This window comes from Elgaria multicarinata, chromosome 8 (assembly GCF_023053635.1).
Source record: "Elgaria multicarinata webbii isolate HBS135686 ecotype San Diego chromosome 8, rElgMul1.1.pri, whole genome shotgun sequence".
Taxonomy (NCBI): Eukaryota; Metazoa; Chordata; class Lepidosauria; order Squamata; family Anguidae; genus Elgaria; species Elgaria multicarinata.
Window position 1 is genome coordinate 60,504,987 of NC_086178.1, and position 26,747 is coordinate 60,531,733.

General features: G+C 42.1%; 1 protein-coding gene across 1 annotated transcript in view; it reads left to right on the forward strand.

Annotated features, from left to right (window-relative positions):
• SORCS3 (sortilin related VPS10 domain containing receptor 3) overlaps positions 1–26,747 on the forward strand; it is a 526,629-nt gene that overhangs the window by 271,898 nt on the left and 227,984 nt on the right. Inside the window, exon 4 of the mRNA XM_063133247.1 lies at positions 9,255–9,413. Within this exon, the coding sequence (XP_062989317.1) occupies positions 9,255–9,413 (159 nt within the window). The remainder of the gene's footprint in view (positions 1–9,254; positions 9,414–26,747) is intronic.

Genomic DNA, 26,747 nt, shown 5'->3' on the forward strand with positions numbered 1-26,747 from the left:
CCTATTTCCATCTTTTGGGGGAGACAAAAATGTTTCGGGTGCATTTTTAGAATGTTTATTCTTCAGGCTCCAGCTTCCCTTGCAGGATTCACAGAACTAAAGTCCCTGAAGGGGATAGATGCATCTTGCGTACATATGAATGTTGCCCACGCATGAACACTAAGTACCATGAAGTGCACAGGCTCTCATTTCACACACTGCAACTGAAGAGGGATAGTTTGAACTGTTGATCTCATTTGGCAGGACAATTACATGCTTCTATATTTTAAAATCACCATCTTGGCTTTTATATCGGTGGAGGTCAGGGTTACTGGAAATTAAAATCAATCCAGAAGGCAGCTCCAAGCCTTCATCCATGTGCAATAATAGGGGAAGGGAGAGGGACTGCCCATGTTATGAAAATAACGTGTAATCAGACTAATTTAATATTTAACATTTGTATAGTGCTTTCAAGTACTCAAAGCAATTCATACGGATTTTCTAGCTGTAATCCCTACAAGAATCCTATAAAGCAAACCAATAATAATAATAATAATAATAATAATAATAATAATAATAATCCCCATGCTGCAAGTGGTGGTGGTGGGACTGAAAGAGAGAGGCCTGCCTAAAGCCACTTAGTGAATTCAAGGCAGAGGTGAGATTTGAACCAGTGACTTTCTGATTCCTAGACCTGTCTCTTACTCAATATGCTGCACCAGAGGTTATGGGTTATCAAGCATCTGGCAGATACAACACTTGTGTGCTGCAAGTCGCTGAAGTGTGCAGCTACAATATATCCTGTTGTTTCTGCCATTTTTTTTAATTAATGTTTTATTAGAAGGCCAAAACGGACATTACTTTGTATCTGTGTCTAGCAGCCATATTTGTTCCCCCATTTTTACTCTATAGTAGGTGCAGGGGGCTGATCCAGATTGGGACTCTGCATTTACCCTAGAGTTAAAAAAGAGAAGAAAAGAAAAGATGTGGCTGCTAGATACGGATTTAAAGTAATATCTGTTTTGGCCCAAAGCATTATAACAAAGGATTCTCTTGAAGTCTAGCCCCTACAGAGAACTTTTAAAACACATATTAAAGTGGAGGAAAATTGATATCACATGCTTTGGCTACTTCTCAGCAGAAGACCACTTCTTCATGAGCAGGCACTCAACCCTTTCCTTGGCTGAGGAATTACACACCTGAAACATCTGGATTCTTCCAAGAAGGAAGCTTTACAATGGGTATGAAGTAGGAAAGTCACTTTTCAAGGAGAAACCTCCTCACATGGCCACCTTGGACATACTTTCATTTATAGACAGGTAGCATCAAAATATATCCTGCACATCAGGTTAAAATAGCACCATCTGCTAGATGTCCAAAAATCTAGGAACTTGCATTCCAAAAGCAGGCCTTAAAAATAAAACAAGGGTTTCAGGATGCCAACAGGAATCACGTATCGGCACCAGCACAGAACTGTTGGCTATCACACCAGTTCCCATGCAGACAGCAGGGTTTGCATTCTTGTTTCATCTGGATTGTCCGGCCTCACTGGAACTGCATTCAGGTATCCAGTCTAGACTGTGCCCTTGTTTATCAGTCATAGGACAATTTCTGCCACCAGGATGCAGCAGTGGAAGGAAAGTCTTATACTACCCAACTGCATTTTGCAAGACTTCCCTCTAATGATAATGTACTCTGTACCTTCTCTAATCTACACACACACACACACACACACACACACACACACACAGAGAAAACAATATATAATAAAACGTTCTAGAAAGTAGCAAGGTGAACCATAATTTCCTCTTTAATAAAGGACTGCCATTTAATCTAATATTATAGAAAATGATTAGATCTTAAAAGCCTATAAATTATATTTGACAACACTCTGGTGTTCCTTATGGCAATTATAAATGGTGGCGCTGGGCATTGGCTCAAAAGCACATTCTTTCTGGTGTTTGTTTATTGGCCATTAATGAAAAGTGATTAATCTAAATCACTACTGGGGTGGATCCCTTTCTGAAGACACATAAGAAGAAGAGGCAGTTTTCCCCTTTGACAAATGTAAGGCACTGTTTTCTCACACATAAAGTCCTTTTGTTTTATTTTGTTAGGGGTGTTTTTTTGTTGTGGAAAGGGGAAAGGCAGGAAATATGAAAAGTCCTATTAAAAGGGGAGGGGCCACTGTATCTGTGATCTGTTTCCTCCAATAAAGCAAAGACTTTGAGGATTTCTCATGTTTGGGATCAGATCCCCAGAAAAATTGATGCTTTTAGGCTTCACGAGAACTTTTGTTGGAAAGGTTTTTCTGTTGGGGTCAAATGGAAGCCTTTGTCTATTATTATTATTATTATTATTATTATTATTATTATTATTATTATTTACATTCTTATACCATCTCATATCTGAAGCTCTCTGAGCGGTTTACATAAGATTAAAACAATTAAAAGCAATATACAAAATTTTAAAACACCAAGACATACAACACACACAGAAACATAAATCAATCATGAACAACTATAAAACAGATCCAGGATCAATGAAGCTTGTCACATATTGCTAAGTGCCTGGGAAAAGAGAAAAGTTTTAACATGGTGCTGAAAAGATAGCAATGTTGGCACCAGCCAGGCCTCATTGGGGAGATCATTCCATAATTTATTTATTTATTTATTTATTTATTACATTTTTATACCGCCCAATAGCCGAAGCTCTCTGGGCGGTCCATAATTGGGGGGCCTTAACAGAGAAGGCCCTCTCCCTTGTTGTCATCCTCCAAGATTCCCTCGGAGTAGGCACTCGAAGGAGGACCTTAGATGTAGATAGCAGTGAGCGGGTAGGTTCATGTCAGGAGAGGCGTTCCATCAGGTATTGTGGTCCCGAGCCATGTAATGCTTTATAGGTTAGAACCAGCCCCTTGAATCAGTCTCAGAAATGTACAGGCAGCCAATGTAAGTGGGCCAGTGGGCTTGTAACCCCCAAAACAGGACTGAACCAATGAGTGATGGTCACTTGGTAGAATAGTGGTCCATACTGAGAAAATCAACTAAATTGCAATACAACAGATCAAGTGGCCAACAATGCAGGGCAAACTGCACTAACCCATATATCCTTTGCTCTCAAATAACCTGCATTTCCTTATTATGGATTAGTAACACTTTATGATGAATTCTAGCTGGCTCATACATTTCATCAGGGAAATTGCTAATAAGTTGCCCAGAAAGGTTAATAGGAATGCATTGGCCTGGTTTGTGCAATTAGAGAAGGGAAATAAGCCACCATGGCTTATTCCCTCCCCCCTCACAAATATGTGGGTTGCATGCTGAAGGGAATTGCATAATCCTTGGCAGTGCAGCTTGTTACGTCATGCAAACACAACCAGAGTGGCTTGTTGCAATGGATTGACAAGTCACACAGAACCCCACAACAGGCTTATTTCCTCCTCTGTGATTGTGCAAACCTGGTCATGGTTACAGGATGATTTGGAACATGAAATTCATCAGAATCTGGACAGGAGACTCATTCTCCTCTCCAACTGGAGATTTCTAAGCACTTTGGGGAGGAGGTGGTATAGGCATCTAAGGGAATCCTATGTGGGACAGTAGGTTTGCTGCTTGTAGGAGTACTTAAGATGTTTGTCATTTCTTGGGTTTGTAATTTAACTCAAATATTCTTAAATTGACATAAACTTCCATTGATCTCTCTTTCCAAAGGAAGCCAAATGCAGTGAAGTGCTATTCTTGGAACTTTTCACTGCTGGTGGAAGTGGGGAGCACATATATTTACCTTGGAGAGGCTGAGCTTCCAGCCTTCTGTTGGTTGCTGTTCAAACATGAGCCCTCTCTTAGGTTGTTGCTGCTACTTGGGTTTTCGAAGGGCATATGCTGATGGAAGCTCCCCATAATCACCATTCATGGGAAGCAGGGCTTGTGGGAAGTATCCTGAGAAAAGGTATCACAATGTTTCTGTGTTTATTGTGGAAGGACAAGAACCTTTTTCACATGGTCTCCACATATTTTCTGAATGTGCTGTGGCTCTGTCTCAATCTCCACGTGTTTGGCAGATGGTATGTGTGAGCCTGAACTCCACCTTTTGCAAAGTTCTCATAGCATGGAGGGACCCTACTCACGTACAAATTGAATGTGCATAGTGCTTTCCACATCTTTTGCTGAAAACACCAAGGTTGGGAATGAGAACATTGGGTGCAATCCCATGCCCCCCTCTGCATTTTATCTGAAATGTAGCCTTCATAGGTCCATTTCAGCAGTGTTTCCTGATGGAGAACCGCATAGGGAGAGAAATACCATACAAATTTGGATTGTGGGCATCTTAATTGCCAACATTGTGCAATCCTTTACCCTGGGAGTAAAACCCATGGAGTTAAATGGGATCTATTTTTCAACAGACATCATTACACTGTAAATTAGAAGTGTTTAGATCAGAGGTGCAGAACCATAGACCTGGGGTTCCAATCACTCTTTGGGAGTCCCAATCTGGCCCACACATCTTTCTAAAAGGTGTCTCTCCTAAGGCTTAGTTACTGTCAGTACGAACTTAAAGCTAAAATATGCAGGTCTTTGGAATTTGGGGACCTGGCCCCACCCCCTTTTGCCTTAGGCCCTGCCCAACACTGGAATGCTGTTTCCCCCAAGCTTCTCTGAAATGGAATACAGGTCTAGGGCTGAAAGAGGTTCTGCATCCCTGGCCTAGAGAATCCACTAGCCTCCCTCTGAATCCTGTCTCCAATCTAAACATTTGGATGATGCTTTCATTTTTATCTAAGCTGGCTCCCCAGTTTCTTCTAATTTTGCATGGTATGTATTATTTGGAGGGTATTGACAGTTCTTTGGATTTCATTTGACAACCTTGGAGGAAACAGATCTGTTTGTGTGTTTTAACTTATTTCAGTAATAAAGCTATCTGTGATCCTATTCCATGGTATCTTTTCTCTGTGACCACACATGCCAGGTTTCAGCAAGGGTCAGGTCCCAGGTGTTCACAATTTTGAAGAGGGACTTGATGGGATAGAGGCTGGTGCATCAGTGAAAAAGATAGGAGGTGGTGTTCAAGGAGTCAGAGTGCAGGATCCTGCCTATCAATGCCATGTCTTTGAGTTGGAAGAGCCTATCAATGCCATGTGATGAGTTGCTAGGACTGAGGAGGAAGCTCTAAGACTGGTGGACAGTCTCAAGGCCTGGTGGACAGAGGTAGGTCCTTGACTGAATGCTCCATTAGGTGGCAGGACTTCTACTGTGGCCTAAGTTGTGCTTCTGAAGCCACATAACTCAGTCTGCAAGGCACATGATAGAAACATAATGTGGGAGGAACAGGAGACAGAGCTTGGCTTCTGAGACCCTCAGTTCAACTATTCCTGACAGCATATAACATTGTGTTAGGAATTATTAGCAGTGGGGCTCTACAATGAAACATTGGGGAATTTGTATTGTATATCCTTCTGCTACATACCAGCATTAAAGTCCATGACTTCAAGCAAGAAACTGAGGAAATTTCTAATCTAAAGCATTACTCGTTGATAACCTGTAGTGGCATTATAGGAGAAAACCTGTGTATTCCCAGGAGGATCCTCCTTTTAAAAGTAATATCCATCTGGAATGTTTCACTTTATAGCAATCTTCAGTTCTCTCATCCTCTGTGCAGATGTAAGCAAATGTTACTAATGCAAGCTACAGATGTCTCTCTTATCCCCTGAATGCGAATAAATAGATCAGGAAACAAAACAACTCCCAACTGGAAGCTTTTTCTTGAATCCTGAAAAGGTGATTTGGTTTTTCAAATGGGGATTAGAGGTAAAACCCTTTTTCTTTTATTCTGCAAAATAGAAGTCCTTTGGGAAGCAAAAAAAGATATAAGAGATCAAGGTTTTATTTCTTTGTTATACTCTGTTTTTGTCACGGTGGCCCCAGAGATCATGAAAAGGTGATAATTCCTATTGAACGAAGTTTTGCTGAAGTGAGGCTTCAGGATTTTCAAAGATGATTTTTAGTGCTGAGCTTAAACACTCCCAGTCTGATCTATCCTATGCAGCTGCAGCAATACTGCATAGGTAGGGCTGTGTTTTTGCCATGAGGATTCCATTTGAGCACAGAAAAAGTACTAAATATGGAACTGGGGCATAGAATTCAGTAGAGGTGTGCTCTGCTCCATTTCGGATCCCTGAATCCGAAGTGGAGGAGTCCGATCTGGACCTCCTAAGCCCAGTTCTGGAGCAGATTAGGGGAGGTCTGGATCAACCCGAAGCGATTCGGGGGGATGGGACGTGCACAGCCCTAGAATTCAGCATCCTACGAAACTCACTTATCTGTTGTTGTTGTTGTTGTTGTTTTAAAAAAACAAAAGGCAAAGATATAACCCTTATGACTGCTTGGCAAATATATGCTTGAAAGCAGATCTATCTATAGTTATATGGTGAATTCTTACTGCTTAAAAGCATGTGGGAACACCCTGCTGAATTTGCAGAAGCCAGAGGAGTTGCTAAATAAAGTAAGAGGTAGAGCTTTAGGACTCATCTACACCAAGCAGGATATTGCACTATGAAAGCAGGATGAAAACAGTATATAATACGGCAGGAGCCACACTACTGCTTTATATTGTTGTTTTTATATTGTTGTTTATATTGTTTATATTGTTATGTTGAAGTGCACTGACAACTGTTGGGGCCCATTGACACATATCATATACCGCTTTCATACCACTTTCATAGTGGAATATCCTGCTTGGTGTAGATAAGTCCTGAGTCACCTACATAGCCCCTTTCCTCTCCCCATCATGACTATCAAAACTAGAATTATGTATATGAATGAGTAAATATTGCAGAATAGGGCCTTAGCTAGACCTAAGGTTTATCTCGGGATCATCCTTGTTCATGTAAATGACACACACGGGATCCCGGGAGCAGGCAGGGATGGCCCTGGGACGATCCTGGGATAAACCTTAGGTGTAGCTAAGGCCTAGGTCTAGACAAGTAAGATATCACGTAAATTAGTTTGCTGCATTGGTGAAAGTTATACAAGTCATGGAATTCAGCTTTTCTTTTTGTAGATTTTTTTAAACATGGAATATATGCAGGCTAAGAAGATGTGGTTGTGTTTCAGGGTTGTCTTTTCTACCTGACAAGCCACAGTTGGAACCCAGAGATTAACCATGGGTTCTAATTCTCCCTTATCGGGGAGAGGCAACCCAGGGTTCCAGGTATGGATGCCACACTAAACATCCAAGGAGTCCCTAGATTGTCTAGCTGTTCCCACTGGCAAGAGGAGCCAAGCAGGAGTGATCGAGCATCTTGCTTGTTCATGGCCCAATTTGCACCAGGAAGGAGATGACACTTTGAAAATGGTTTGAAAACTGTATATTGAGTGTGTCCTGGACCCCAATAGTTGTCACTACAGTTATAAACTGTTTTAAAGTGGTAGTGTAGATCCTGCCATGACAACCTGAGGTTTAAAGCATGTTGCCTTATTCACCCATAATGACATCCCAGGATATGAATGGACATTGTTGTTTTTGCTGCAATAGCTAACCCAGCTACTTCTCTGGAAATTGTAAGAATATATAGTCATCCTAATTATATTTCATGAGTTTTTGTATCCCTAATTAAGGCTCAGTAGCCTTTTGCCATGCTTTTGGGCTGCATTTAAGCAATAACTGGAACCATGCTTATTAAGTGTACATCTTGTTTTATGTTTCTCTCTAATTCTTAGTGAGATACACTGCTGACATAAAAGTACCATGCAAAATGATGGTTGGAATGGATGTCAGATTTATTAAACATAGAAAAATCACTTGTTTATAGTAGAATTTTGTTAGAATCAGCTCTCCATCAGTTACCTGCTGGACAATTAAACAACCCTTGCGTAACCCTCCTACAAACTGTAGTTTATTGTGAGGATTGTTTAACCCTCAAATAACCCACAGTGGATTCACCCGATACAGCAACCTCCCAATCATCCCGATTGGGGGTGGAATATTCAAAATGGCACACGCCACATCTCATCGGTTAAACAACCTCTGATGAGCTGCCATATTATAGGAATTAGGTCATTGACACAAAATCTCCAGGTCCTGGGGGGGATCCGCACGTCGCTCCCAGAGCGCTTCTATGCGACCCCAGTGCACCCCGAAAACGATAGTCTGACTTCCCTGTAAAAGAAACAAGGAAGAGTCGTCCATGCCGCCGCCGCCGCCGAGGAGAGCTCTCTGCCGGCGAGGAGAGCTCGGCAAAAGAAGGCGGGGTGGAGAGCTTCTTCCGCTCTTCACCCCGCCTTCTTTTGCCGAGCTCTCCTCGCCGGCGGAGAGCTCTCCTCATCTGCGGCGGCGGCATGGACGGCTCTTCCTCGTTTCTTTTACAGGGAAGTCAGACTATCGTTTTCGGGGTGCACTGGGGTCGCATAGAAGTGCTCTGGGAGCGATGTGCAGATCCCCCCTTGGCTTCTTTACCAAAATTATCTGTTTCTCAAATTAGACTGATTTAGTTTGCCTTTTGGGAAGATCATTACACTAACATTAACTCCCAATATACTTTTTACTTTGGAGTCTTAGCTGTTAGCTTCCACATACAAAAAGTTGTGTGCATATTGTGGTGAATATACCTTCCGTGAGCCAAGAGACATCAATGGCAATTTTGGCACCACCAAGGGAATGATGTTTGGAATAAAAAATCCAGTAGTAAGCCAAAGCTTTATTTGTTGATTGTCTTAGATACTGACAGAATACAGATGTGAAATTCTAAATTTGGGGGTGAAATATGGAAATCGTCCATTAGGTGAATGATTTAAGTAATGATTTAAGGGCGATGGGGTGTACCCTTTCTGGTGTGTGTGCATAGATCTTTGTCGAATTCAAAATAATTTCTGTATCAATGGAATTAGAAGAATTAATCTGATTACGTTTGCTATATTTGCAATTTGCAACATTTAGTGGTGCCTCATTTACTGTTCAGCTTGCTGCAATAGAACTGAAAAAATGTAGATCTGGAATTAGACTTCTCAGGTCATCAGGTCAAATCCTGACAGTGCGGCTTTCCAAGCGATCAACTATCCACAAGGGGATTTTTTTTTTCTGAAGTTAACCCATGCCTGTGGACTTTGAACTTATTCTGGGGTTAGAGTTTGCCATCACAAGTCATGGTATGAACAACCTGATATAGGGGCTCTTCTTGGTAGATATATACATGGCAATAATCTCAAGCTGGTATCAGATAATTGTTAGCCCTATTTATTTCCTTCCTTACCCCATATTTTTCTTCTTATTATATATAGATAATGCTCCTGAGTGATCCTGAGATTGAAAGTAGCATACTCATCAGTAATGATGAAGGTGCCACCTATCAAAAATATCGGCTCAACTTCTACATCCAGAGTCTGCTCTTCCATCCAAAGCAAGAGGATTGGATTCTAGCATACAGCATTGACCAAAAGGTACATTGTTCATGCCCCATTTCAGATGTAACCCTAAACCATAGTTTAGTGCTATGTGCACTAGGAGCACTGAGCCGTAAGCTGAAGTGCGTCCCCTCCCTTCTCCTCCATTGTGATTGGAAGAATCCACTTCCTGTTTTAAACCAACCAGAGTTTCTCATTGTCTGGGTTCAGACATAAAGATAAGTCAGGATTCCTTTCTTACTGTGAATTAGTAGTGTGCTGTGGCACACAATCTGTTAGTTACCACTTTGCGCTTCCCATGAGCAGGTAAAGCCAGGCAGGCAGGGATAGTTTATTGTGATGTCTGAATCCAGGATCCTGATTTGCTGCTCCCAGACAAGCCAGCTTCCATGCATCAACTATAAACGCTGTCAGGTGAATAAAATTTGGGCAAGGGGAAGAGAGAGAGAAAAAATACGTGCACAGAGTTTTCTTCACGATCAGCTTTAGGAGGTACTAAACAGCTTTCTGCAAAGGAGAAAGATTGCATTCAGCTGGGAGGCTAGGGTGGCCATTGTCCTAGTTTACAGAGGATAGCCCTCTCTTTGAAGGTGTCCTCTATTTGAAGGACTCTCAGTCCAAGTTTATTTTAAAGAAGGGGCAGAAAAGGCCTTGAAGTGGCCCATCAGCAGTTAGCACTTTGACATCAGGGTCACAGTCTTTCCCCCTATGGTAAGATTTACTTTATTTCTACTTAAATGATTAATTATGTAATTATTTTAATTAATTGTTTAATATTAATTAATTGTTAATAAACATTTGATTATTAATAAATTAATTATTTTAAAATTTTAAGATTTCATCTAGATCAAGTTACCATATGGAATTTTATGCAAATTTGTGTCCTCATTCTTAGCAGTATATTTCCTCTTTTTTATGTATTAAGGGGCCACCCTATATGGGGGCAGGGCGGGGTAAGGCATTCAGAGGTACTTTGGTCACCCAGTGCAGCAGCTTCTTCCAAGTGGTTGCAGAGATATACACAGAACTTTAAATGGCATTCCCAGGTCCCCATGAGGGTATTCATCGGCAATCTGCTTTTGTTTGTTTCACACCCTTCACATTTCCCAGCTTGTCAAATGACTTCTTAAACTTTTGAAGTTAAAATACTGCTCGTGGCTGCAGTCAAAAGAGTGTTCAAAGAGGTCAAAGTGCGCTGAAGCAAAAATAGCAGGGGACCCCCGCCCCCAATATGCTGGCTTTTATTCCTTTAGAACTTTGCAGAACTCTGCTTTGCTTTGATTCTGAATCAGGGCAGCTGCCATCACTCTGTCCACAACTGTTAATCCTGTCAGGTGCCCGTTGGAACAAAGCACCTGTCCCGTTCTTTGCGCCTATCTTCAGAAATACTGTTTACTGGATTTCAGTCGTTTATACTCTTCACACTTTCTCTGAACGGAATTGGATTATCTCTGAAGTGCTGAAAATGTAGTGTAGATGACAGGGGTTTTTTTTCATAAAAGGTAATTGCAAAAGGTAATCTTTGTTAGAAGCAAAGACATTAATACTCTTATTGGAATATAACCTTTATAGCAAGAGGATGGAAGAATGTTGGAAGAATGTTGGAAATAGCCCTGGAAGAATGAACCTGCCTGGCAATTTTTGAGATGGATTTTGTGTTGTTTTTGTTAATGAAGAGCATCATCAGATGAGAGTTTTATTGCATGCACCCATGCATCTACCACTCCTTCTGGCCTTCTTTCCATCACAAAATAGACCCAGTATATCCATTTTTTAAAAAACCAAACAAAAAAAAACCCAAAATGTGTCTGCCGTTTCCTGCTATGTGCAGGAAAAGTGGCATGATAAAAACAGCCACTGAATGGGCCACGTGGTGATTGTTTACTTTTTCCATTATCCAATGGTGGGCAAAAAAGATTACATTGTATTGAAGGCAACACAAAGTCATGACCTGGACAAGTCTCATCACCCATGTATTCTTTGATGATAAGGAGTTGACAACCTGGAATGTGGCTATGTTGTCGCACCAGGCCCAGCCAGTCAAGACAAGATATGGCTGCTGTCAGCTTAGCGAGAGTCATGAACTGGAGCCAGAACTCTGGTTCCTTAATGTACCATTTTAGCTCAGGATTAAAGTCTGCCTTAAGGTGGAAGGCTTCATCACAGGCCAGCCAAGCCGGCCTGAAATAATCAGAATAACACTGGAATATAATATCGATATTTTGACTATCACTTTATTGGGGTGTTTTTGCTGTACCACCCTCAAGAAAATGATGTATCCCATCAACCAATTGGCCCATGCTTTTTCAACCTCCTTTTTCTTATTCCACTCCTGATCCCTGTCCCTATCTTTATCCTTATCCTTTTGTTCCTCTTCCCTGAATAATAGCAAAAATATGCCAATATATTCATCCTTCCAAATCTTTTCTTTGGTAGCTGGAAGCATATGTAACCCAATGGGGTTGAAATTGCCCCATAAGGCTCCATGGATCCCTTTGAAGATGCATAGGGATCAATACATGTTGCATGTATTTGGGCTCTGGTTTCATTTGAAATGTCTCAGTAGCAGTGGCTGGGTGGAGTGGGGTGGATGGAGCACTGGGGGCTGCTTCTGCAGGTGCAGGGAGAGCCTGTCCTGCCAGGACTGCACCAACACTTGGTGAGCCAGAGGCTGCCTGCCACACTGGTGTACATGCAGCCGATACTGATTCTTGTTGTGAACTTCCAGCCTCCCAAGGCTCCTCATATTCAAGTGGTCGTGAAAATGGCCACAGACCCAAGGGGGCAATCTCCAAGGGCCAAATGAAGGCCATGTTAGTGAACCTGCTGTTAATTGGTTGCCATACTCACTCTGTGAAGTGCTGCTTGGTTGGATCAGAAGCTTGCCCCTCCAGGGTTGGCTCAACTGCAGGACCCATGGTGGTTCCGCTTAATGGCCTCTCATCAACTGAACTGGATTTCTGCTCTGAAGTAATAACCCCAGCTGTGTTAGATGCTGATCTCCTCTGTGGCCTAGTCCCAGGGCACTTAGCCTTGATAGCACTTAATTGCTGCTTCAGCTTGGCATTATCCTGCTCCAAAGCAGCAATGCATTTCAATACATGACTAAGATCTAACTCCTCCTCATCAGAGGAAGAAAGAGGTTGCTGAGGTGGGTGATTTGTGTGTGCGGGGCGGGCGGGGCGTGTGGTGCCTTGCACTTGTTCTTTCTTCCCACTCCTTGGTTAGGAGGCATCCCTACACTGTGCTGTTACTCCCATAACCCACTTAAAGAACAACTGCTTAATCAAGCAAGATAATTGCAATGAAGCAGGCCGAGAAGGGCTAGTTACAATCTAGCTGCCCCTTGAGCACTGGCACCTGATTTATGCTCTTCAGCTCCCTTTATTTGCCCTCAGGACAAAGGGAAGGAAATCCCCACAATAGGTGTGCCCTTTGGTAGGCCCACTGCTAGGCGGACCAGGCCGCAGCACAGGGAAAGCCCCCGATGGCAAGCACTTCTGATGGCCTCCTCCTCATGAGTCGATGGGGATGCGGGAACCAAGCAGCAACTGAGGTTCACACTGTAGGGCTAGACACCCCGCAGGCATGAAATCAATGCAGGTGGATGGGGGTTGGGCAAACTGAGCATGGCTACTGGGCTACATGCCAAAAAGCTGAGTTCTAGGCGGTGCCCAGGCAGGCCACACCTGAACGGGAGGGAGGGAGGGAGGGAGGGGGATGACACCAAACCACTCTTCTCCACATGGCCTCAGCCTCCTCTCATGATGTTAATACTGGGTTGTAACCACCCTCAACGCCATCCGCTGTGCCCGCCTCCTCCGCTAACACTAATCTGCCCATGCCACCCCCCAGTGACGTTGCTGCTGTCCAGCTGCCTCTCTCAATAGCTGCTGCATGTTCAGCAGCAGGAAATTGAAAGAAGCTGATGCTTTAAAGGCTCAGCCCCACCCTGCCTCATGTGGCACATGTGTCCAGTACAAGTGAGGTGCCTCATTCCGCTCCTCCCCACTCAAGCCTTGGGCTGGGCAGGTACCGGGTTTCTCACTGAAATCGCTCCTTGAGTTTCTGCACATCTGCTGAAGCATCCAGACGGTGTGGGGGAAAGGTCTTTGGTTCAGCAATGACATCGGTGAAGTGTACGTGCTTTCCCTTGGTAAGTAAATTCATTAGTGGGCCACTGAACAACGTGTGTGAGTCTCCTGTGCTGCAATATATACCGTAGTCCTCAGGTCTTTTTACTGCCTGACCTAAGTAATTTAATACACTTGAAAGTGTTCTATTATGTACTGCACCAGTAACCATTGATAATAACTAGAATATAGCCTTTACCTTGTTAGCAGAAGGCATCAGGTTCACATTGCTATTTCTCTGATGATGCCACAGTGACATTTGCAGATGTAAAGCCACTGTAAATGTGGAGTTCTTTACAGTGCCAGGTGGTTATTGTATGAAAGGGCCTAGCCAAATGTCAATCCTTTTGCATGCTCAGATGTTCAGTGTGTCCAGGAATTTTGCAGTACAGATTGAAAGATCCAATATATCCATTTGATGTCCCTGAATGTTTTGATGTTGCTTTTCAGCTAGAACGGAAGTTTTTAAACTGTGCCTGTGTTTGGACAAAGACAGATGTAAGAAAGAGATGTGCCCAGTTCAGCACTCTAGACAGTTTGGTGTAGTGGCTAGAGTGTTGGACTGGGAGTTGGGGGATCCGCGTTCTAGTCCCCACTCAGCCATGAAGCGCACTGGGTAACTTTGGGCCAGTCACAAACTCTCAAACCAACCTACCTCACAGGGTTCTTGTTGTGAGGATTAAATGGATAGGAGGAAGATTATATTATTATTATTATTATTATTATTATTATTATTTATTTATATAGCACCATCAATGTACATGGTGCTGTACAGAGTAAAACAGTAAATAGCAAGACTCTGCCGCATAGGCTTACAATCTAATAAAATCATAGTAAAACAATAAGGAGGGGAAGAGAATGCCAACAGGTACAGGGAAGGGTAAGCAGGCACAGGGTAGGGAAAAACTAACAGTAGAAAGTAACAGTAGAAGTCTGCACAACATCAAGTTTTAAAAGCTTTAGGAAAAAGAAAAGTTTTTAGTTGAGCTTTAAAAGCTGTGGTTGAACTTGTAGTTCTCAAATGTTCTGGAAGAGCGTTCCAGGCGTAAGGGGCAGCAGACGAAAATGGACGAAGCCGAGCAAGGGAAGTAGAGGCCCTTGGGCAGGCGAGAAACATGGCATCAGAGGAGCGAAGAGCACGAGCGGGGCAATAGTGTGAGATGAGAGAGGAGAGATAGGAAGGAGCTAGACCGTGAAAAGCTTTGAAGGTTAACAGGAGAAGTTTATATTGGATTCTGAAGTGAATTGGAAGCCAATGAAGAGATTTCAGAAGCGGAGTAACATGGTCGGAGCGGCGTGCTAAGAAGATGATCTTTGCGGCAGAGTGGTGAACAGAAACCAACGGGCTGATGTGAGAAGAAGGAAGGCCAGAGAGAAGAAGGTTGCAGTAGTCCAACCGTGAAATAACCAGTGCATGAACAAGCGTCTTGGCAGAAGAGACAGACAAAAAAATATACGCTAATATACGCTGCCTAGAGTTCCTTAAATAGGAAAAAGGTGGGATATAAGTGCAATAATAAATACATAAATAAATACATAAAATGTCTGTTAGGATACTCAGTAGTAACCCAAGGTAGACTGAGTTTGAGTTAAGAGCACCTTGCTATAACCAACAACTTGTTAGACTGGGTGGTCCAAATTCTGCACTCAAAATTTTTCTAACTAGGCAAATATATGTGCATTGGTTTCATTTTTTCCAGCTGAAACAAATGGAAGAGTATTTTTCTGTGACTGAATGTTGGTATATGCGAATGAGTTCCGTTTATGGTCTCTTCTCCCCATTCCACAATTCCCAGTGCCTGTTTCACCCTCTCTCCTACTGAGTATGTGCTCATTTGCATAGCCTGCTAATCAAATTGATCATTTGAGGAATCAACTATTAGGAGAAATAATGCTGTTGGAATGTGGGGAAACTGTGTTCACATTCTAAGTGGAACTTATCACCTTGAAACGCATTGAGCCCTCAACCGCAGTGAATAACTCAACTAACAGGAAGGGGACTGCTTCAGATTTATCTAGCTGAAAACAAAATACCTCCCCTTCAGTATTCTTTGACTGAATTTGCATGATCATGTCACAGTTAACATGGGCTGTTGTTGGGTTATTTGAGGACTGCTCTCCCTCCCAAACTAATATACATTTGATAGAATTACAGTCTCCTGAAAAAGGTTTAGAATTCAGTGCTAACAGTAATTTCTGCCCTGTGATCCAAGTCAGTCATTTTGCTATGGCAAGAAATTGAATAAATTGGGCTCCATTGCTTAAATTGTGTCACTTTGCTGTGGGCGGGGGCCTCATGGGTTGGAACACTTCTCTCCTCTCCAAATTTGGCATTTTATGTTCTGTTGGATGAGTGAGATGAATGAGCAGTCTGAACTGGGGAAGAAACAAGGTTAGCAATTCCCAGAAAATTGGCAAGGAGGGGTTAGACAAGGGCAGGGCAGTCTGACCCGTCATTGCAAAGGAGTGGCAATTCCACTTTTTCCTTCTTCCACCAGGGCTGCTCGTCTTTTAACACATATTCCAAACTTTGGAGTTCCAAGTTCAGTCCTGAACCACCACAGAGGTTTCCATGGGGACTGGGAAGGTAATCTGAGGTTGGCTCTCCCCCTCCAAGGAAGGACCTCTCTCTCCATGCTCAGAGAGGCAGATCCAACAAAGACTATGATCTCTGGGACACCCATCCCTGCATACAGCAAGGACTACAGCCTGAAGTATTTAAGAGACTGCAGGGATTAGAAATAGGTGTTGGACAAAGCTGAGATTTCATTCATTGGCATACTGTGTTCAGATGTTTTTAATACGATGGAGTTATGTACCGTCTTTTTTATTTTTGTAATGAAGCCTGAGATTTCCAGTGGTACAAAAGTCCAACACTAACTGAAATACCATAATTAGAAACTCAGTGCAGAAGCATGTGAAGATAGACAGGTAGTCAAAAAGGTCTAATAAATGGCTTATCACTAAAACACCTGCCACAGTGTTGCTAATCAAACAAGTTCTAAAATGCAAGAGCTTGGCAATCAAAGGTCTCATCTTCCACTAAGCGTATTCATCATCAAGATTCTTCATTAATCTTCATCAAAAAATATCTCCACCTATGAGGTGCTGAATTAGATGTTTGAGATAATATGGCAACATGCCATTTTGGTGCACCTGGTAGTCAATCTCCATCCCAGCAAGGTCTTCCCAGTAATCACAGCATCGTAATTTGAAAGTCTAATTCAACGTATGAAATCATATGGCTTCCTAGGCTGTATCACGCCTGCACGTATTTAAAGGGTGACAACAAAATCAGCTGCTTGAAGGGAGCAAGATGAAGAAAATTACATAGAAAAAAAATGGGAAGAGGCCTCCCAACGTTTCCATATCTTTGCACAGAAGATGACTATTTCCACATTTGCACTACCACCTAACTCCCATTGGAGGTAGTAAATTCTGTGTTACAAACAATTTAACAACTGATAGAGGTAACGATGTAAGCTGCAGAGGTTTTTATCTTTTCAATAAATATTTATTTTCAGTAAATACTAGCTTCTCCTCGGAAAATAATCTGAGCTACTTCATCGCCCAGCTTGGAAAATTGCTCATCTTATTCCAAGCCAATACAAATTAAATCAGACCCAGTCACACCACCAGAGTTACTGCAGGCCCCAATCCTTTCTCAAATCTCCTTGCAAATCTCCTATCATCACCCCCACTCCACCACCTGCGAGTGACTCTGCACTGGAGTAACAGCACCAGTACTGGCAAATGCAGGAATTTCCCACCCTCTGCTAGAGTTGGTTGGAGCAACAATGTTCAATATAGAGTTGGTTGGAGCTACAGCATTAAATGTAGATTTGAGTGGGTGAGTGCCTGGGTAGGTAGAGTAGTTTGAGATAGATGGGAGGAGGTAGTGGCAGTGAGTGAGTGGCAGGAATTGAGTTCTCTGACTACCAACGTTTGGGCAAGAGAAAATCTGGAGGGTCATAAGATTCAAGTCATATTTGAGGTTCACATTCCAAGCCAAGGAATTATGAAGTTTGATAACAACACTAATTTTTGCAATTCATATTTTGCAGTCCTTTTCCTTTGCTGAAGCCTATGGACTTCTTGAAGAATTTACACAGCAGTCCTCATTCCACTGGTCTCAATTGCAAATTTCATTTTAGAGTATAATTTAAGCAATGGAGATTGTCAGATAAGACATTTTTAAGCTCTTAATGCCTATATGGCAATCTGCAATAATGTAACAATTTGCAACATTTAAATGTAATCTAGCATCTGGGGACTGTTACCTACCTTTTCAAATAGCAATTGCTTACATAAACCTCAGCAGTAATAATAGGCAGGCAAATACTTTCTACTCGTAATTTTATCCTAAATACCCCAAGTCTATCATGAACATCAGTTTAACATAATGGCAGCAAAAGGCATATTAGTGCAATATAGGAAGCTGCATTATACTAAGTCAGATCATCATTCTCGCCTTCTCCTATATAGTCCGCCCCGCACACTCAGGTCCTCTGGGGTGAACTTACTTCAGTCAGCTAAAACTAGGCTGACATCAGTTTCCCAGAGGACCTTTTCTTCTGTCGCCCCCAGATTGTGGAATGGCCTGCCGGAGGAGATTCATAAAATTAACTCTCTGTGTGATTTTAAGGCAGCTTTAAAGACTAGCCTTTTCCGGCAGGCCTATCCAGATCAATGTTAAATCATGGATTTTTAAGCTGTATTGATTCCTGTTCAAATGTTGTTCCCCACCCCGATCCAAAGGGAGAGGCAGGAAAGAAATAAATATATTATTTATTTATTATTATTATTATTATTATTATTATTATTATTATTATTATTATTATTATTTCTTCATCTAGCCCAGTATTGTCAACACTGGCTAGCAGTGGCTTTCCAGGGTTTCCGGTAGAATTCTTCTCCAGTACTATCTGGCGATATCCAGGATTAAACCTGAGACCTTTTGGGTAAAAGGTCCTACTTAGAATAGAACTTCATTTCAGTGGGTCAAGTTGGTTTTACCCTTTGTATGCAAAGCATGTACTCTACTACCAAGCTATGGCCCTTCTCCCTAAAGGTATACCTAGCTTTCCCCTCCATGACAAGGCTTACTTTTCTTATTTGAATACAGCATCTTTTCCATTCTAAATAAAAATCATATCACTAGACCAGCCAGGCCGGCTATTCCCAATTTCAGTTGGGAATTCCAAAAATGGAGGAGTTGATTACTGAAACTCCCCGCCATTCCAAAATTCAACGCTATGACTATGAATAACCATGTGAATCATGCAGCCACGTGGATCAAGACTTGTTTCTGAGAGTGCAAGTATAGACCATCTTTTGAGCCTGTGACCCAGTCTAAACATAGTGCTGTAGCTAAAATGGAATTAAGATGAATTGGTAAGACACTGAAATGTTAAATGAGCTGTCAATATCAACTGAAGTCTGTGGCAAAGGGGAAAAGATGGGTCCGTAGGTCTCCAGGGATCACAGCCTGCTTGATCTTCATTGCATTTTCTTCTCTGGAGACATTACTGACATATTGTTGTGTTTGCTAATAGTTTACTGACCACACTACTGGTTGCTACATCTTTCAGTCTGGCAGGGTTTACCACAACTTATTTAATAACAGAGCAGATATGCAAGAATATTTGCTGTGGAGAAAGCAAATTCCAAGTTCAAGAGTATTTAACAGCAACTTGGGGAAGCAATTTCTTGAATATGGTAATCATGCGAGGAATCGGAATCACTTAGCTTCATTTACAAATCATGAATATGTAACAGTGCCTTTAAATGAAAGGATGGCTAAAACAGAAATAGTGTTTGCTCAATTCATTAAAGAGAAGACAATTTATCAGTGCTGTTGCCCCCACCCTTCCTTAAAGATCAGCCGTATGCAAATACCAGGAAATCAAGACCCAATGTTAATTCTTCAACGTGATGAATATTTTTATAATCCTAATTAGCTCTAGTCATTTAGTCTTGCAATTTCCCTCAATCTAGCCAATTTGAAATGAAAATAGATGCCTTGATTACCAAACTCATTAGCAAAGGAGCACCCTTCTCTCCAACTGGTTTCCTCTCAGCGCATACACTGACTGAATCAAGTGTGGGGCACTTGTGTTGTCAACTGCTGCAAGTGGAATAAGCCATAATTGTTAGCACTATAAAATGTTTGTATTGCTGCACATTCCATTGCAGTGCAATACATCATTCACTAAATGTAACAAAAACATCTTTTTAAATGTTTTAATTAAGTGGAGTTGCTACACTAGGTAATTTTTATAAAGTCAGATGTCACAATTGTTTTCATTTGAAGCATGGAAGTTATTAATGTTGGCAAGAAGAAGTATGACTCTGCATTTATCACTGCGATTATGTTAATGCTGGTCGTTTTAAAGGAAGATGAGAAATTTAATTATGCAGCAGCAAACTGCTTATTTTTTGAGACGCATCACAATGCTTTCTGTCCTAGCAAACACTGAACTCTGAATGCATGATTTGGCATTGCAAACAAAAGAAACTGACTGTGAAACTTGAACAAGATTAATGATTTTTAAAAAAACTCGGTAGCAAATCTCAACCTGTTTTTCCCTACTGAAATGGTCATTAGAGTGGTGTGTCAAATTTAACTAGCATAGAACCAACCTTTTTCCAAATTATAGCATCTCTCTTATGTCCTCATAAGCCAATATACACCAATTGCTGGAGAACATGGGCGGGAGGGTGCTGTCACACCCATGTCCTGCTTGTACATTCCGGTCAACAGCTGGTTGGACACTGTGTGAACAGAGTGCTAGACTAGATGGACCCGTGGTCTGATCCAGCATTGCTTTTCTTAAGTTCTTATGTTCTCTTTCTTTCTCATGTTTATTTCATTCATGTTTATTTCAGCTTCTGTTTATTTTGGATTTCTGATTATTTTGGTCAATCCGGTAAGTTCAGTTGGAGCACTTGAGGACTAGGAAAACTCTTTAACCACATTTGCTCCCCTAGTGTCTCCTGCATCTGCCACTAGGAGCCAAAACTGCAAACAACAACAACAACAACAACAACAACAACAAAAACCCAAAGCAGTAGCAGCCCTAGTGAGAAAGCCCCATCCTGTGAGATACTAATATCTGGCTATTACAGGAGCCATATCCTCTGAAGTCTGCTATGGCCCAGAGATTTAAAACATAGTAACAGCTGCAACATCTGAGTTCTGGGGGGAAAACATGTCTATACCTTTGCCCCCTCCCTTATATTTTTCTTCAGTGCTCTTCATTCTGGTTTTCTAGTATTCTGGATCACATGAAGAGCTTTTACAGATGAAGGAGGCTCTCCTCTTCACAAAGTTCTCCTCCATAAGTAGAGTGACGACGGAGGTAGATAGGGTTGGCATGCTCCCTCTCCTTGTGTGTTTACTCTCCTCTAACTTAGGCCACAGCTAGACCTAAGTTTTATCCTGGGATCATCCAGGGTTCGCCCCTGCCTGAGCACTGGATCCCCTGTGTATCACCTAGATGAACAGGTTTGACCCCTGGACGGTCCAGGGATAAACCTTAGGTCTAGCTATGGCCTTAGAGTGCCTAAATAGGACTAATGGATGCTGAAAATCAGAAGCAGGTATCGTTTTGGGATAATTAGCCCTGGATAGATTGTCTCAAATTAGTAAAGAAGGCAAAGAAAGGAAAAGCTCAAAGAAACCTATTTGAATACGCTTTTGAATGTTCTGTTCCGAAAATGTTTCAGTTTAAAGGGTTTAATTGGAGGACCTAGAAAAGTTGGATTCTTGCTCTGTTGAGGAAAGCTCAAATTCAGGTGGAAAATTTTGGACCCAGTGCTGCTGTCATGGCAGGACTTCAGGGAAGAGGTTTATGCCCCACTAAGCAGAATGAGCAGGAGAATCCCACAAATGTAGCTAGGGTGCCTTTCCACATTTTGCATTAATTGTAATACATGTTACCATCTCATGACATTCACCTTCCCAAGACCCATTAGGCCCAGAGTCTACAATGACCTAATTGCACTCCTGTTTGGACCAGGGTTGAAAGGATAGGAGTCCTGCTAAAGGGTTGTGGCTTTTTTAAATTATGTGCATATTTCATTTTGTAGCCTGCAAGAATAAAAAGAAAGAAAGATGTAAACTGGAAACTGACTGAGGGAAGGAAACACTCACTAATTCTGAAATTAATTTATTTAGATATTCACTAATTTAAACCAGAAGATAAGCAGAATAAAACATAGGGCAGAGGCAGCCCATAGAAGGGTAAAAGAATGGGTGCCAACTAGTTATCCCTAAAATATATTGGTGTCACTGGCTGGAAAGCCACTGAGACACTTACTGAAATCAAGGAGCTTACTAATTTGAAATATAATCCACTTGACACAAAAGCCAGGTTCACACAAAAATCTAAGCCAGGGATCATGGCTTAAGAAATTACTATGTGAGTGAACACTTTGCTCTTTCTTTTGTGTGAGCAGTTAAATGTATTAGACAGGGATAGCTTCATGTTATGTATAAACCAAGGAGTATGGTTGATTATGCCCAAATAAACCAGGACTGTAAGTCACCTTTTAATCAGGGTTTGTAGGCCGTTGCTAGACCAGGGTTTAGCCCGGTGCAAGCCCAGGGCCGGCCCCTGTGCATCAAGATGACGCACAGGGGATCCCGGGATCAGGCAGGGGTCAACCCTCCCTTGGTCTGGGATAACCAGCACCGGTTGTGGCCTGGTATTTTCTGCGGTCTCGGGCCGAGCCCGAGACCGCAGTCATGTAGCCTCTTCTGCCGCTTTTCCCGGCTACTGCATTTACTTGTGAGTAGCTGGGAAAAGTGGCGGATGGTGCTCGGCGCTCCACAGGAACACTGCGGCCATCAGGGCAGGATGGGGAGATGGGGGGAAATGGAGCCAGGGGGGATGGGGGAATCGGAGATAGCAGGCAGCCGGGAGGGGATCGCAGGCGGGGGGGGGGGAATCGGGGGCAGGAGGGAGCAGGGAACCGTTTTTTAAAACCTACCTTTATCATTGCTGTGCTCCTGCGCACATGGCCCCTTTAAGATCTAAAACAAAATGGCCGACGTGATGGGGCTTTCCTTTACCCAGTTGCGTCGACGTGTGGATAGGAGCGACAGCCCACGCTACTTCTAGCGCGGGCTGGCCCCTCCACACACCCGGATTTTAAGGTAGGTCTAGCAAGGCCCGTAGTTGGTTTAGCAATCCTGGTTCATTTTGGCATAATTAATCATAGTCATAGGTTTGACCATAATGGGAAACTATCCCCTGCTGGTTTGTTCATCCACTCATACAAAGGGAGCAGTGAAACAGAAGTAAACAGGCCGGATTCATTAGTATGCTGTTTGTTCAGATTGTGGTCTATTAAGACAGGGCTCTTGGCTTACTATGGTGTGCAAATGTGACCTTAAAAACTTTTTTTTTAAAATGCAGACAAATGGACTATATTAGGCTGCAATGGTTTGGAAGAGTGGGCACAAGCCCAATGAGTGTTTTACCTGTTGTTGTTACTTTTCCATATTCCCCAATATTTACCATCGGGTTTCTTGAAAAAGTGACAGCTGTTAGACAATTTATTGTGGGGAGAGAAGAAACACTGAACACAAACAGTGGTTGTAAGTTCAATTTAATGGCCCATAAATGTAATTTACCATAAATGATAAATTAGGTACTGAAATGCCCCACTTATTTTGTCACCCTATTCACAGGCTGTGAAATTAGGAGAGATTATTTAAATGATTTGGGCAGGGGCTGCAGGTGGCAGCAAACCATGCCAGTGGCCATAGCACTCCTCAACATGTTGGAGAGTGGCAGCAACCATTTTCTTCTCCTAGGATTCCCAAGAGTGGGGCCAGGAAGCATTGCCGTCACTCTGATTGGCTTCAGGACAAATGCCACATGATGAGCCTGTGTGGCATAATGGTTAGAGTGTTGGATGGGGACTTGAGAGACCCAGATTCAAAGTCACTGGGTGGGCCAGTTGTTGATTCTCAGCGTAATCCACCACACCGGGCTATTATGAGGATAAAATGGAGAGGAGAATCATGTAAGCCACCATGGTTTCCTTATTATAAGAATAATGCTAAAAATTGGATATTCCATGAATGAATGGGATATAAAACCAAAATAATCGGGGCAATCCTATGCATGTTTTGACAAAAAAGGGAAAAGGAAAAAAGTCCTACAACTCCATGCCTTACCCAGCCTGCACTGCTGGGTGGCAAACACTGGGAGTTGTAAGACTTATTACTGTCTAAACATGCATTGGATTGCGCACACACACACACACGCACACACACACACACACACAGAGAGAGAGAGAGAGAGAGAGAGAGAGATATGTTTGGAGGAAATGAACGCATCTAGTTATTACTTCCACTGTTCTCTTTCACTTCTTGTTTGGTTAAGAATGTGAGCAACAGAAGCAGGAGTTGCATTTGAACTGTCCATGATACTTTGCTGCCTTCCACTTTTCTTCAAACCAGAAGTTAGGAGCTTCAAACCAGAAGTGTGAGGAATTTGATCTTTGTGAATTACAATATGGATTGACTTGATCCATACTTCTCAGATGTATGTGCGAAACTGAACTTAGTTATACACTGGCTTCTGAACTTCCCCAATATTCTAATGCATTTTCGGATCACAAAACATATCAAAATGCATTTTAAAATGTCTATTTTTTTTTATTTAGAGAAAATGAGTTTAAGATATTTAAATAGTATTTAAATGTGAATTTTTGTAGGGGTTTGCAACCTGGAACCAGGACAGAGCAGATGTATTGGTGAACACATGCTAAAGTCAGATGGTTTGGTAATAGACTGATTTACTCAAGGAACACTTAAGGTTGGACACGTAGCATTGTTACATTTACACCAATGTTTCAAGATGTAGACATATGGAGTGCTCCCCTGCACGAGAAATCATAGATGTAAAAGGAAGCACCATATTGGATAGAGTTTTATACAGTATTCATAGTTGATGTAATGCAGTTCAGCTTCTTTTAAGGCAGATCTAAAGCCATTATGTTTCTTCTCAATGGTCCACTTCCACCCAGCTCCCATTCCACTTGGGAGCACTATTTTATGCAATATTCTGTGTGGACTGGGCTCTGGTTGGGGGCCAACAAGGATTGTCACAGTGGCCAAAGGCTTTGAGGAATTGAATGATTCACTCCCTCAAAGCCTTTTGGCAAATCTTCACCAGAAGTGCTTCCATTTGGTGCAGGAAGACTGTTTGATAGTCAAGCTCTAGCTGTATTTTCAAGATCAGTTCAGTTTCCTCCAAATGAACAGATGGGTTGAATTCTAGGGCACACAGTTTAAGGGAGAATTTAAATGTCACTATTGTGACCCCCTTCGACTTCAGTGCTTTTGTGTGTCTAATGCTTAGGACACCACATTTCTTGGCTTGACAGCAGCACCGAATACAAAATCCATTCTGTGACTCTTCCTCTTCTGTCACCTTCAGTGTCTGCTCACTTCAGTTGCTGACTCTGCTGGGCTTTGTCTTTGCTGCTGACTGTGGGCAGTTTGGGTAGCTTTTGCCCTTGCTCCAGGCACCAAGTTGACCTCATGCTAGGATTTTGAAATCTGCTGATCAATTCCTTTGGGGCCTCATGTAGCAAAGAAGGGCAAGATTAAGCATGGAACATAACAGTCCCTCAAGGGAGATATGATAGGAGAAAGCGAGGTTGCTTAATAAACAATTAAATGCAAATTGAAACTCCCCTGAGCATCATTGGGCATGAGATTTATTTATCTTTAGCAGGAGGTTGATACAGGCTCCTATTGGACAAATTTCCAAAATACATTTTTCTAATATTGAACAGGTATCTGCATATTTGGATAAATGATGACTGACTTCAACATCCCAACTTATGCTTTTGGAGGAGGAGTGTATAAAAGGAAAGGAAATAAACTGTAATCTTTTTAATTGGCTTATAATTACTGGATAAGCACTGAAGAAGTTAAAACAAAAACCCAAACAAGATAAACCAATTAGAAAAATGCACAAGGATGGGAATATAACAGAGCTTGTTAAAACAGCACAATTGATGATTCACTATTGAACAATGAAATAAAGGACATTACAGTTTCAGATTCCAACTACAAGTAGCACTTACACAGATTAACAATTTATATGCAGAATTGGGGTATACTCTATTGATGTCTTCTGATTGTATTACTCCTCTCCTCAACCACTGGCTCACTGTTGTTCTACATCTGCTTCTGCATTCTAGTTCTCACTTGCAGAACATTCTTCTCCCTCATCTGTCCTATCAATTGTAGGATACAAGTCTTCAGGATAGAAACAGTGTGACTTGTGCCAGGTATCAAAACAGGAGGATTTTTTTTTTAAAAAAAAAGATAATATCCCCCTTTCCTAAGTATCCAGTGTTACTTGAATGGCTTTCCACTTGTCCTCAATCACAGTGTAGACAGGCACACATCAGATTCTGTACACATGTACTCAACCAACATGGAAATACAAGAAGCATAGGCAGAGGCATGTGCATACATGGCAGATCGTGTGCTATGATTGATGCTTTGGGGAAATTAGCTCAGAAACATAGGCAATACTTAAGCAAAAACAATGCACATTTATTCACCCAAAATAGTTACAGAGATGGAAGGACTCGTTGATCACTGCCCTTAATCATGGACCACCAGCTTGTTCCCTTATGGTCCCTAATAGCAGCAATAAAGCAAGGGAGGGTAGACATGGTGAATTATGGTTTGCCAAATAAGGAACAGGTACAGCACTAGGGTAATGGTGCGGTAGTACTTGGAGGTGCTTAGGCAATGGGGAAAACTCATGTTTCAATGGCACAGCGTTGTTCTTATGAGGAGCAGAATATATATATTCAGAGACTTCTCAGAAGGTAGAGGGAGAAAGAAAGTTAATGCAGGTATATTTGACTCTCCACTTTGTTTTTTGATTTTTGATGTTAGCTGGAAGGGCAAAAGCTTGTTGTGGAGGCAGCAGGAGAAGCTTAGCTTGGGACCCAGCTATGCATTTGCAAAATACTCCAGGCCCAAGGAAGTAAACCAATAAGCTTAAAGCTAACCACTCACAACAATTCTCCTGTGACTCCCACTGTAAGTCACAAGCTTCCTTGTAGCTCCATAAGGGCCAACTCAACACCAAAGCTACACAAACAGGTTCAAAACTGCTCCAAGCAGCCCAGGCAGGTATCTGAGCTACTAGCATGTTTGGAGTGTGCCACTGAAAAGCCAGTTGCCCAAATG